The sequence below is a fragment of the Sclerotinia sclerotiorum genome, genomic scaffold (assembly GCF_000146945.2).
Source record: "Sclerotinia sclerotiorum 1980 UF-70 scaffold_17 genomic scaffold, whole genome shotgun sequence".
Lineage (NCBI taxonomy): Eukaryota > Fungi > Ascomycota > Leotiomycetes > Helotiales > Sclerotiniaceae > Sclerotinia > Sclerotinia sclerotiorum.
In genome coordinates, this window is record NW_001820819.1 from 162,059 (window position 1) to 176,450 (window position 14,392).

Below are 14,392 nucleotides of genomic sequence, written 5' to 3' on the forward strand. Positions count from 1 at the left end.
GAGGGTCTTCTCAAAGCATATCCTTTCGAATGCCAACCAATATATTGATCTTTCGCCCAACTTCAACATATTCTCAAGTCCGTAATCTTAGAGGCGGGGTAACTAAGTTGGAAACGAATTACGGAATATCGGCTGGCAAAGCGTGCGGCAGATAAGTGGAAGGTGCTATGTTTGACTACGAGAAGAGCCCTGGACCAGGCAAGTTCTGCGACTCATTTTCCTTGTGAATTTAGAGACTCCAAGCCTCTTGCATATACTGGGGTCTGGCTAATTCTGTGTGACCATGTAGGGAAGACGGCCCCTAGGTTAGTGAACGATCTACTTGACTACGATTTAAGGAGAAGCGCAAAGACGGGCAGACATATTCTCGTAGATCCCGCACCAATATTCAATGAATCCCACGTTGATCAAAGACTCCTTGCCTCCAATTGTCACCATGAGCTTTATGAAAAAGACTCCCAAACTGCACCTCTTCGTCCACATGAGAGACCAGATCCCACAACAATCTGCAAAATAGCTACATACTGTTCTAAATGCCGATATCATTTCCTGATAACAGTGGATTTCCGGGACTGGAAAGATGGACAAACTCCTTGTAATTATATGGATCTGGAAAACCCGCTCCATCACTTTCGAGTAGTTGACTCTATATCGTCGCAGGACTCGAAAAACACTTACAAATTTGTGGTGCATCAATTTGCATGCACTGCCACTACCTGTCCAGTCAAAGTTGAAGTCAAAATATTGCCACCTCGGCTGTCCGCGAGTATGATAGCCCTCCTGATAAATCCTCAAGACACTTTAGCTCGTGGACAGAAAGTGATTGAGGAAGATCCCGCAAGATTCCCAGGACACAGGCCGTTATATCCATTTCAGGTTCTTGGCAATCTGCGTAAATATTTACAAGACGCAGGAAGTGAGAATAGAAGGGATATTGCAGCGAGAAACAAGAGGTTCAGATTGGCATTCGGAGACGATTGTGACGTCCTACTGAGTTACCTGGGTTTCAAGCTCGAGCTGAGACCATCGTCCAATCCCGTAGTATGTACTCCATCAACATGCTATACCTTGTGGTTCGGGGTTTCAGTTGACAGATTCCCTCTTGCAATTCAATTACATCACTAACTTTTTCATCAGGAGGAATTCGAAGCATTTTGGATTTTACCCGTTGTCGATGATAAGAACCGCATATTCATAGACGATATCACGTTCGAGCTCAACCAGCTCATGCTTGAGCGACCAGATATGGAGCAAAAGGCACCTTCAACTCAAACCCTCGACTCTCCCACCTATGCTTTACCTGATATTTTACGATCTTTGGCTTGCGATGACTATCCGAAAAGAGATGCTGTTCAAATCGTGGATTCTATGGAGCATCCATGTTACGCTAGTCTAGGCGCAATCGAACAATTCACGGATGACCTCTTAGCTTGGAGTTATGATCGACAATGTCAATGTGACCCGGAGAACAAGCCATACTATCTGGACTGTTTGCGGGAGCTTGGAAACGGACGCCGCAGTTCCGATCTTCAAACGAAAGCTACAATGATCATGTCTACTGGAGAAGTCAGTCTGAAAGATATCGAGAAAGCTTACTCATTCTTTGCGCTTCGGAGAAGCGATATCAAGTCTGAGGCCGATGACTACATTATTGGTGTTTATCAGTCTCGTATTGACTCTGCACCTCGCCAGAAAGACGAGGCACGCGAATGTCTGCGTGTGATAGCAAAGGATAGGCGGAGCATTGCTATAGAAACTGTAGCGAATGATAGGACAATGACGTTTGAGGAAGCTCTCGAATTCCTAAGTGTCACTTCAGATACTGCCTCGGATAGCATTGAAGCTGCCGCAATCGCCATGGTATGTTTATAGTCTTCAATAGGAGCTATTTAAAGATTCTCAACTAACTTTCAAACAGTCCTTCGAAGGTGACAAGGGTAAAGTCGCAAAAGCCTTGAGGGCTATTGCTAACAACCGCGGAAATGATTACACCCTGCAGCGTGCGGCTACATCCATGGAGTCAGGAACTGAAGATTCGAATCTTGACGTTGGCGAAGCATACAATCGACTTCAAATCAACGACAGGCGTGCTCCAGATGATACCGTACTTGCCTATTACGAAAGCTTGAGGGCTGGTGCTCCTGCTGGATCATCGGATAGCTACACAGAGGCGTTTCGGGTGATAGCTCATGATCGACAGAGTAGCTACTTGTTAAGAAAACTTGATGATCCACATGCTGATATCCAAGCGGAAAAGTCAACAGTTAATCAACCTGTTGGTCTGGACAACATTGGGAACACTTGCTATCTGAACAGCCTCCTTCAATATTACTACACGGTCAAATCTGTTCGACAGGTAGTTATGAATTTTGAACAAATTCGCATGTCTTTAAATGAGGAGGATATCAAGAAGAAGCGTGTTGGAGGTCGTGCGGTCAGTAAAGCTGAAATCATCAAGGCTCAAAAATGTAAGCCACGCATATTTCCTCGGAGATGTCATTTCGCTAATCATATCTAGTCGTGATGGAATTACACGACCTTTTTGAAAATCTGAAGACTGCCTCAACAAGATCCGTCAAGCCTACCAGAGAGTTAGCCGAATTGACTATATTTAGCTCAGCAGCTGAAGCGAATTTTCGACGAGCTTCTATCAGTAGTCCAAGTGGTCCTCCGAACATCGCATCCATGATAAGCCCCATCTTTGGACCAGAAGGGCCCCCGACGGTTACAATCCCTCCTCCACGTTCAACTGATGAGGACATTGAAATGGTCGAACGACCTGAAGACAAAGACTCAAATCAACGCGATGATAGTAGTGAAGGCACATTAGTAGAGGCACCAGACATGGATGGTCTACCTCCATACTCTGATGTTGTAGGTAAAACAAGTGCGGCAGTAGAAAAAGTCTGGGACAGCAAGACAGAGGACACTAGCAGTACATTTGACGATGCTGTCATGGTCGATGGTGATTCGGTATCCCAAGCTCCGGACGTCGTCCCCACTGCACCAGAAAAGCCACCTCCAATCCCTCCAAGAAATAAAGCTGGCCTTTCCATACAGACAAATGATGAAAAAGAGGTCATCACCGACGATGACTTATGGAAATTTGGATCCCAGCAAGATGTTACAGAGGTCATCGGAAACGTGATGTTTCGTTTACAATGTGCTATTAAACCAACCAGTATCGATCCTGTATCTGGTGAGCAAATCGACAATATCAGGGACACATTTTATGGTGCAAATGCATCCTACCTTAGAAAGTCGCAAAAGTTAGAAAAGAAAGTTGAGCCATGGGCTAATCTTATCATTTTCCCGGATGAGAACAAATCTCGAGACATTTACGAAGCATTAGATGTGGTCTTTGATGAACAGCAAGTACATATTGATGGTACTGTTCAACCACAATATGCATCTATTACTAAATTACCTCCCATCCTACAAGTACAAATCCAACGCACACGTTACGATAATATCAAGCATACGGCATATAAGAACAGAAATGCGGTAATATTCCCAGAGACGATATACCTTGATAGATATATGGACTCTGAAGATCCTGACTCTATTTTGATGCGCCGGCGCCAAGAAGCATGGAAATGGAAGGCTCGTATCAATACTCTGGAAGAGCGACAACGGACCCTCGGGCAAGAGAAAACAGCAGAAGAAATCTCTGTTTGTGATGCGTTATCCGCAGCACATAGTTTTACTAAAAGTTTGCAGGAGATGGATGATATCGAAGTTGACACAGACTTAATCACAATGCTGGAAGAACGTCAAGCAGAACTAACTCAAGAGATTCAAAGAAATAACGAAGAAATCCAGCTCCTCAAACAAAAACGAAATGAGCAATTCACCAACATGACAAAGTATGAATACAAACTCCAAACGGTATTTATTCATCGTGGTGAAGCTGGTGGTGGTCATTACTGGATCTATATTTATGATTTTGAGAATGATGTCTGGAGAGAATACAATGATGAATATGTTACGGAAGTGCGTGATCGTCGTAGAATCTTTGAACACGAAGCTGCTGGTGCGAGTGGCACTCCTTACTATCTCGGCTATGTACGAAGTTCAGATGTGAAGGATTTGGTAGGGGCTGTGCATAGGGACTTGAGAGAAGTTGAGATGCCAAAATTACCTCCTGCTACAAGTACGAATTCGTGGGCTAAAAACTTAGAGAATGGTGTTGAGGTACATCATAATGAGGATATCGAGATGGGGGAAGTGAAGAATGCGGGATTTGTGAACCCGCGACATATACACATTATGCCGAAGAAGGATGTAGAGAATAAGACGGGTGTTACTTCGCAAATGCCATTGGATGAACATGGCAATACTTGGTAATATTTTCGGTTGTAACATGGAGCTTGGATGGGTAGGTGGACTGATTAAGACATGGGGCATAATTCCAGGTAGTCTGGGAAGAAGGGAGCATGTGTGGGATGAAGGAAGAGGCAGATTTGATACTTTGATTATTTGCCTTTGATATGATATGATATGATTGACGAATTGAATGGATTGGAATGAAATAGCATGATATCCCATGCATGCGTTGCGTACACAGCTTGATTTTTTTATCGTCAATTTTCAGGTATTGCGTACATATGAATGGATCATGATGGTATTTTGGTATTTGATACCTCTCATATTTGTGTGAGCATTGCTTGCTTGCTTACTTGCTTGCTTGGTAGTATAGAGAGAATACAGAAATAGGAATATAGTACAGATCAGTTGATGGTAGAGAGTATGACTATGAAGATGATGGTGAAGGTGAAGATGAATGGTGTGTATTTGTTCATTATGAGATGAATAAATGGATGGAGTAAGTAACTCTATTTTATTTACTAATAGTGTCAGTGTTCTAGAATTCAATCTTGATGTTATAAATTATTTTCTTTTTCTTTTATTTATATTGTTTTATTTTGGTATTTTATTCTAAATCAAAATAACTTGAAGAAAGCTTTATAATATATATATTTTAAATGATATATATCAAATTATATTAGGTTTTTATAACACGATAAGAAATATATAGTATTGACAATAATAAGATTATATTTTAATATAGAACTAAGTCTTACTCTTTTATATTCAAGAGTAGTATCACGATTCACCATCGCAGGATTAGTGTCATGTGAGAAGTAGAATCACGCGATGTGCTAGCTATGCTAGCCAGCTAGCACTGCTAGCAGTCAGGAAATCGATAGTATATAGTCAGAATAGTTTCATAGTTTAGGAGCTTCGTGCTCAACTTAGTTATCAATTAGTTTACCTACATTCTACTTGATCTAGTAACGAATTCACTTCCAAGTGAATACCAGTGATAAAGCCTTAACCTACAACTACCAATCAGACGAAACCTCAGGCAGCCGCTGCCTCCAGTACAGTATCGTTACAAGTAGATTAATTCTATATAAATTAATTCTATATTAAAGGTTTTAAATAAAGGTTTTTCATTTTCTAATTAATCATTAAAAAAGATTAAATCTTTTTTCTTTATTATACATAGGATTTTATAATATATGTTTTATAATATAATTTCCTTTTTTTTTCTATTTTTTTTTTTTTTTTTTTTTTTTTTGAAAATATAAAATTATTACTTTTATTTTAGAGTTTCTTTTATAGTTTATTAATTTTATTTAAATCTTTTTTTTAAGAATAAAAGAATATTAATAATATCTTTATTATATTTTTGTATTTATTCGATTTTTTGTTACGATGTTTGCCGTCTAGATCACGTGGAAGTGCTCTAGGCTCTCGAAGTGGTTTATAACTAAACGTCAAGCAGGGACTTAAGTTGTGACGCCTCACACCTCCGGATCACGTGGCATGCCCCGTTTGTATTTAATCACAGGAAAACTCTCTACTCTTGTTTTCCTTCTTCTTTTCTCCTTAGCTTAGTATTTTCTAATACAAGATACTTTACCCAGTATTCTTGAGTGTGACATTCAATATTTTCAGGTGATTAATCCCGATTCTTAAAACTAGATTCTGATGAGCGAATATGAAATGGAGTGGGTTGTGGAGTAGAAGGCTGGGAAATAATGTATTGGCTAATCATTGGAATTTAAATTTCCCAAGTGGTGAAAATGTTATTGGGGAATTTTTGATTATGCTTTTATTGTTAGTGTCAAGAAAGAAAGATTGGTGTTTATATTTTACCTTTAGTTTGAAGTTGAGAATCGAAATTTGGTGTAGAATTTGAAAAGAAATAAAATTTATGGTAAAAGTGTTATGGGTTTGAAGTTGTGTAGAGAAAGACATGCATGCATACTTGAGCGACTTTGTGATAGTCTTATTCGATTGGATATGTTTTTTGAAGTGATGTGCTCTGTCGAGGTGATGGGTTGTCTAAATGTGGTATTATTCGCGAAAGGATATGCAAAAGCAAGATGAAGTGGATCGATCCATCGATGCATAATAGGCAGCTGTGCCAGAAGATAAATAGGTTGGATCCTGGTATAGAACGATTAGGGAGAGGGGATTGCGGAAACACCCGACGAATTATGGCATAAAACATGGTATGCTGATTGAGCTGAAGCCTGGAGTTGAACTGGCTTCATATTGAAGCGGTGACCTGTGTATAAAACTGTATATACGAGGAAGGTATATCAATTGTGAAAATATTGTGCAATTTTCCAAACTCAAGAGGACGCTAATCCTCTTTGACCAAATTCTACCTCATCAGTCCAAGGTCATTCACTTATGGAGTATTTGGTTACAAACTATTTAGAATCGGATGGTGAACCGAAGGATCAGCCTCGTAGCAGGGAGTGCAAGAACCCTTCGTTGTCCTGTCCATATTCATCTAGCCTCATTCGGTATACGTAAATGAAACTAAGATTTGGATGAATTTTAGTAGTGGGACTATACTAATAGAGTATTGGAACGTTCGGAAAGGTGAGTGAGGAGGAAGATGAATGAGAGATGAGTGAGGAGAGAGATGAATGATGAGAGAGATGAATGAAGAGAATTGAAAAGTACTGCACATTCATCATAGCAGCTGTAAAAATGACACAAAGGTTAAAAGCCACCACTAAAATCCAAACCCCAAACATTACCGAATATGCATAGCTCATACAGATATCACATTCTTACCACGTGCTCGATCATATCAAACCAGTGAAGTTCCGGGATGATAGAGAAAACACGATTCATTCAGCAAAATAAAGTCAGTGATGTAAATGCTGAGCTAATCACACAATCAGAACAATCAATAATGCCTAAGTGCCTAACTCGATAGAAATATAAGCGAGGGGCGATTTTGGCCGAAATAGCCAAATCCCCAATAATCGCCAAGAATTAGAGACCGGGGATTTTAAAGCTAACCGTTGTATTTTCAGATCTCCGGGAATTATGCGAAAAGAAAAATCCCAGGAAATTGGGAAAATCTGTGAAATCTGTGACGCAAAAGAAAAAACTTTGGGAATAATTTGATATCGATGTCTTTTTTACTGATTATTGTGATCGAATTCTGCGGGGATGGGTAGATTGCATCTATTCGGTGTTATCTATTTTATTTGATACAGATTGACTATGCTCGTGGCCCAAAAAAAAAGTAGAAAGTTCTTGGCGTGTTCACTACAGAGTACTAGGTACATGTTCAGCTAGAAAGAGGGCATCCGTGGTTCACCAAAAACTCGGGACAGGCGATCGGCATAGTGTTTCATGATTGGTAAGTGATGACTACCATGTACATCGAAGGTGCGATGCAGTAGCCAGTACCTACTATCTAACACCTAGTAGGATTACCCCCCGCTGCATTCTACATAGCGACTACATGATCATCCGGAAAGCGAGAAATTGCTTTGTTTGGAGAAGAACGTCACTAATAGACAGACTTCGACTCTCGAGAGAAGAAAAATGTGGGTGAAAAAGATAAAAAATATCAGGAAACACGAATACGAATCATGTGATTAGGTGTTTGAGCGCGATTACTGATCGGTTACCTAGGTATTTGAAATATCTCCACGGTGGTCCAGTAAATAAAAATAAAAAAAAGTTAGATATGTGACATGGTGGCATCTTGGACCCCTAGTAAAAACGGGTAAACAGCCCTGTTCGTCATATTTGCGATTTGATGGTGAAGCTTTGAACCATGTCAGGATCTGGAAGCGACCAACCAATCAAATAATAAGAAAGGGCAGTGACAGAGGTGTCTCCTCCCGGGCTGAGGATGAAAAAAGATGAAAAGATGCAAAAGGGTTCCAAGCCATGGGGATAATGGCAGGGATACGAGCAAGGATGACCTTGAACAACACTACAGAGTAAACCTCGCCAATCTTGAAAAGCCCATGCTTAAATCGGGATCTACCAATGAGAGATGCTACTTCTCCACATATGGACCAATGAGAGAAGAAGTAGTGGAGACACTTCCGATCTGTCAAAAAGATTCCTGGGTTGTGTCACGGTCAGATCTTCATTTACTTTCTTCACCTGCATATGATATGGATGTACATATCTGATATCTACTGGGTACCCAGATCTTGAACTTTCTTTTCTTCTTCTTTTTCTCTTATTCGTATTCGAGTTGGTGATGATACTTGGATACTATGCTGCGACTATTTAATGCATTCCGATCGAGGTGACTCAATCATGATGAGTGAGGAGTGGCTATCTTCAGATAAATGCCAAAGAAGCAAGTGTTTGCGATTTGATTCTTCAGTTGGCATATGTAAGACTTGTGTCGATGGGTAAATAGTAAATAGCTACATCCATACCTAGCTACTAGAGAATACGCGTCACCGTCACATTATTCCAAGCATATTGTTGATCGTAAAGTCAATCAATAAATAAAACAGTAAAACAGTAAAACCGTAAATCAATCAATAAACAATTCCAGCATTATTAAATTATTAATAGGTATCATCCAGGTCTAGTCCTTTCATACAAGGACTTCGGACTTCAAGGTTCTCTCTGTCTTGTCTCAGTGTGAGATCATCTAGGCGTATTCGGCCTAGATGGAATTGATCGGATTCTTCAAATCCGGTACCCTTTCTTGATCGGAAAGTTCAAAAGAAGCTTGGAATTCCCATCTTTTCAAGTTTGCACTGCACTCGAGGAAAAGAAAGCTTATCTGTTTTTCTAGAACTTGATTTGTATTATTCGATTTACCAACTACCACTCACAAACTCCAAGGACACGTTTTTAATATCAAAATCTGCTACTGATTTATTCACTTATTTTATTTATTGATTGATTCAATCAAGGGTCAATAACCCACTTTTCAGAGCATCGCTTTACTTCACTCACTTCACTTCAATCTACATAACCTAACCTCCTCCTCTACCTACCATTCAACTACCAATCGAAGATTTATCTCAATTAAAATCAACTCAACCCAAATTTCACATCTTCAAACAAAAAAAGAAATTTCCTCATTCCACCGATTCAAACATCTGTGATATCACCCATTTTACCCTCTTTTTAGTCCATCTCATCCGCATTCAACAAAGTTTCGCTTACCTACGATCTACGACCCCTTCATCCAGGCATCTCAAAATCGATCTCTCAATCGACCTCGCAATCGACCTCACAATCGCAATCACAATCACAATCGCAGTTCAAATCACAACTCCACACTCAATTTTTATACATCAGATATTTGTAATCGCAGAGAACCCCTTCTAGAATTTAATTTAAAAGCAATTCCTCTTAACCTTCAATTCATTCTTACCAATTTCTCCGTCATCGCATCTGTCACGTTTATCGATCGTATCATCATCACACAGCGTTACTCAATTTATTTCACTACAAACAAACATTCACAGTTCAACCATATCAACCTTTCTATGCTTATCGATTATCACACTTAAAGATTGTACCGTACATTACCAAGTAATCCAATGCCAAAAGTAAAGAAGACAAAGGTTTTGAGGGTAGTCGAGAACGAGCCTTTGGGCAAAGTATGCACATCCAATACATTCTTCATGTTTATCTTTTGATAAGCCTCTAACATACTCAATAGAAACCTAAGACCGATTCCGAAAAGTTATTCCACAGTGAGCGAGCATTTATCGCCGCATCCAATAGAGGCGATCGTAAAGAATTTGAATCACGAATGAAATCTGCCCGCTCGGCTTCAGCCATACACAAGCTGAGAACCGGTCGAGGACTTATTATTACCGAGGAAGCTGTAAGATCAGGATTAGTTGGTGAGGAAGAGGAAAGCCCAATGCGAAAATTCATGAAATCTCATTACTATCCCTTGTACAATCAAGCACCCATTCCTACCACTCATAAAGATCTCGTGCAACATCTGCGCGACAATCCTGAGTTAGTAGCCAATATTCAAGCTTTACTTGACGGTGCTCGAGATGAAGGTATACTTGAGTCAGTGGAACCTCAAATGGCGACGGAGATGTCACTCTTTATACAATGTGGCCAGCAATTATTCTCTCAAAATTCTAATCGTCCGGGGGCGATGACACAACATATGCCTACACCTCCGCCATCATTAAGTCGACATTCAAGTTTTGGACCAAGTGTATCATCGCCATTTACAAATCATTCACCAAGCTATGATCAAAATATGGCATCGCCGCAGATGGATCCTAAATCGAAATTTGGACAAACTATGTCATCGCCATTACCCTATCAAACACCGAGTTATGATCAAAACATGGCATCCTCCCCGATGAACCAGACTAGCCTTGGAAAATCGCCATTACCAAGCCAAGTACCAGTCTATGAGCAAAATATGGCAGTATCGATGGGACGAAATTTAAGCACCCAAAGTCATCAAAGCATCCAAGCCAATTCATCCAGGCAATCATCGATCTCATTCATAAACCCAAATCAACGCATATATCAAAATCATACCGACACAACCCCAGGAACACTTTCCAACAGAACCGACTATTCAATGTATCAGAATGAGACGTCTCAGATTCAAATGGATCAAATGCGTCAATGGAATTCAGTGACACAAGCTGATGTAAATTCGACCTTTCAACCGACGTCATTCTCTCAATTACCCCCAACATCAACAACTGCAATCGAAGCACAATATCCAGACTCCTTTGCACAAGCATCCATGTTGGAAAATGACGAATCGTTTGATTTTAGTCTGGTTGATTTTAGCGGTGGTCAATAAGATTCATTTATTCATGATTTATTCATTCATAGTTTATTTCTTTCAGCCAAAAAGAAAAAATCTCGAGCTTGGAGTTGGCGGTACATGAATTGGTGTAATGGGGGTTCGTCTCTCTTTCTTCTATATGATTAAAGAGGGTTGTGGATATTTGATAAAAGGATGAAAGGAAGGAAGGATGGAAGGATGGAATACCACTGTTTGGTTTGGGAATACATAGGGATATCATACATACACATACACATACGGATACGGATATGGATATGGTATCTGCTTTATGGTATATGTTATACGGCGAAATTGGGAGTGGGGGGAAGGGTCTGATAATATATACCCGTCGGATTAGTTTATATCATTATATCACATTGTGATAATAGGAGTAGAGTGTATGGAGTTTTTGTTTTTCATCTGTAGAGTTACGATCTTAGGATCGTTGTATTGGTATGTTGTGATGTGATTATTAGGATGTATTGTGATGTGGTAGAATGTGATGTGATATATTTAAGTATTATATCTAATTATAATATAATATAATATAATGTAACCTCCTATTTAATCATCTAATATACTTATAAATTTTAAAAATAAAGATAAGATAAAATCTAGATATAGATAAAGATATATCTATATCTATAAAATAAAATACTCGAAACACATCTTGATGCCCAATTAACACTAATAATTATCACCTACATATTCAGTATCCATCCACTATTCATCAATATTTCCAAACTAGGGATACGAAAGTTTTCATCACATTAATCACACTCATCATTACCTTCGCTATTAATTATTATATTCCAAACGGGTATTTATTCATTCATTCATCCATTCATCCATGTCAAATTCGAACTCGAAATTCCCGCATTACTATCACCATCACCATCACCATCACATCTCCCAAATATTCCTCCTAATTATCCTCCTTCGACAGGTAATATCCACCCAAATATCCCACCACCCTACTCTTGTACCATACAATGCCATACCATACCAAACAATCCACGAATATCAAAGATTAAAGGTCAGAAATTGTCCTCGGCGCATCAGTCAAAGGAACATATCTCACACCATACAATTTCTCCTTTGATACATTTCCCTCTTGATCTTTATCTACTCGCCAAATATATTGACCTAGTCCTTTGGAATCTTCTACTGGGATGAACATACTATTTTGTTGGAGAAGAGGTTTTATTTGATTAGCTTGGTTTGGTTTGATTCATTAATTAGGAAATAAGATAGGATAGAATATAGAGATTCGAGAGAGATAAGATAAACATAAACATAAAAATCATCAAACTTACCGACCCGGACATCTCAACTGCTGAATCAACGCCTCGTGGATTTCCATCGCTGCTGCTCCTACATGTATAGCATCCCATCCTTCCTCCCCATCCGGATCTATCCATCCCTGCCTCCCATCTCCAAGGACAAATTCCACTTTCTTCTCCTGTAACCATTTTTTCCCTTTTTCACTCTTCATCATGTTGGTTTCTCCTAGATCTCTTAATGCCCTGATATGTTCCAAACCTACCACTTTTCCGCTTTTCTTTTTGACTTCTCCGGGATTCTCACTCGAAGAGGTTTCAGAAGATGAAGATGTAGATGGAGATGTAGAGGAAGATGTTGAGGAGGGAAATACAAGTTCTGCCAGAACAGCAGTTAAATATCCACTTCCGCTTCCCACATCCAAAACTCGTTTTCCTTCACCTAGAAAGGGGAGGAGATTTTCAAGAGCGGAAGCATGCATATGGGGTGCGGAAATGGTAGCTGAGTAACCGATTGACTGGGGAGAATCTTGGTAGGCTAGATGTTGGGAGGGGGTAAAGTGAGCGCGATCTACCTGGTTTGTTTATTAGCACTATATCTGAAGATAAATTGGGAGAGGAAGTTAATAAATGAACAATGGCTATAAGTAAGGGAAGATTTCATACGGAAATCATAGCATCCCTAACCCTCTCACTAAGAACCAATCGCGCATTCCACATCTTAGATATTAACTCCCCGTTACTTCGACCTGAACATGTCCACGCCATTTTATTATGCTGTGTTATTTCTCGTCTCGCTTCCGTATCATTTGTATGCGCAAAGCACGGTAAATATGTGAGGAGTAGGTTGATAGGTGACAATGTGATGTTTGTGGAGACTTGGGGTATTGCGTTTGTTGGATCGGTTTGGTGGAATATGAGGATTGGTATGAGGAATATTAGAGAATGAATTATGAGTTGGAGAATTCTCATGCGCTGGGTTTTAATGATTTTCTTTTGCTGATATGAGTACCTAGTGAGTATATCAAATGATACTTAGTAGTAGTTCGGGATGAGGTGAGGGGAACTATGTATATATGCGGCTCATTCGATTTCTAGTTTCCTTTTCCAAATAACTTTTCGTTGTTTTATAGTGTATGAGCATAAGTAAGATGCGATCAATACCTGAAGTTATATCTGTTCAATAATCTCGCGCTCTGGATGTTTTGAAGTAATAATACCTCTGTAAATAGTTTGAGATGATGTTGTTTCGATGAAAGAGATGAGGTAAGCTTGAGCTATGACAAAAAGTGAAATGCGGGGTTGAAAATGGTGGGGTGACGTAGTTTATACGTTACGTAGATGGTTGTAACGATACTGTACCGGAGGCAGCGGCTGCCTGAGGTTTCGTCTGATTGGTAGTTGTGGGTTAAGGCTTTATCACTAGTCTTCACTTGGAAGTGAAGTCGTTACTAGATCAAGTAGAATGTAGGTAAACTAATTGATAACTAAGTTGAGCACGAAGCTCCTAAACTATGAAACTACTCTGACTATATACTGAACAATAAAGGGGGCCCCTAGGAGCTTTCTGGCTCCTCAAGACTCCTTATCACGCGATTTCTGATGGTGCGTGCGCATACGATCTTCAGGTGACCAAGATCACATACTAATTCGATGAAATCTGATCGTGTTTGCACACGGCCTAAGCTCTCCTAATTAATCAGTTTGCTACCATCGTAACACCATCAATCCTAATGGTGAATCGTGACAATGGTATTGTGTGGCGAGGACGGGAAAAAAAAAAGGAGATTATAAATAAGAAGGTATTATAAAGTCTTCTAATTAATTACTGACATATACGATATGACATTTAAAATATTATCTTTTTTTTTAGTTATTTGAGGAATTATCAAAGTTTTAAATATGTAATGATTATTAATAATTTTATTATTTAAGAATTAAAAATAAATAAAATTATATATTTTAAAAAATATTATCTTGTATATTTTAAATAAAGATTAACTTTAAAATATTAAAATTGTAATTGTTA

The 14,392-nt window shown here is 39.2% G+C and overlaps 3 protein-coding genes across 3 annotated transcripts; 2 read left to right on the forward strand and 1 right to left on the reverse strand.

Moving 5' to 3' along the window:
- Window positions 1-580: 580 nt before the first annotated feature.
- Window positions 581-4,347, forward strand: SS1G_11019 (hypothetical protein; the record flags this gene model as incomplete). The annotated part of the gene is made up of 5 exons (XM_001587729.1): window positions 581-595; window positions 661-1,041; window positions 1,138-1,860; window positions 1,919-2,468; window positions 2,519-4,347. The coding sequence occupies 5 exons, from the start codon at window positions 581-583 to the stop codon at window positions 4,345-4,347; spliced, it is 3,498 nt and encodes a 1,165-aa protein (XP_001587779.1).
- A 5,501-nt stretch (window positions 4,348-9,848) lies between these two features.
- SS1G_11020 (predicted protein) lies at window positions 9,849-11,098 on the forward strand (the record flags this gene model as incomplete). The annotated part of the gene is made up of 2 exons (XM_001587730.1): window positions 9,849-9,908; window positions 9,971-11,098. The coding sequence occupies 2 exons, from the start codon at window positions 9,849-9,851 to the stop codon at window positions 11,096-11,098; spliced, it is 1,188 nt and encodes a 395-aa protein (XP_001587780.1).
- A 1,196-nt stretch (window positions 11,099-12,294) lies between these two features.
- Window positions 12,295-13,131, reverse strand: SS1G_11021 (hypothetical protein; the record flags this gene model as incomplete). Its single annotated transcript, XM_001587731.1, has 3 exons — window positions 12,295-12,298; window positions 12,400-12,938; window positions 13,030-13,131. 3 exons carry the CDS (start codon window positions 13,129-13,131, stop codon window positions 12,295-12,297), a joined length of 645 nt encoding a protein of 214 aa, XP_001587781.1.
- Between the last annotated feature and the right edge of the window lie 1,261 nt (window positions 13,132-14,392).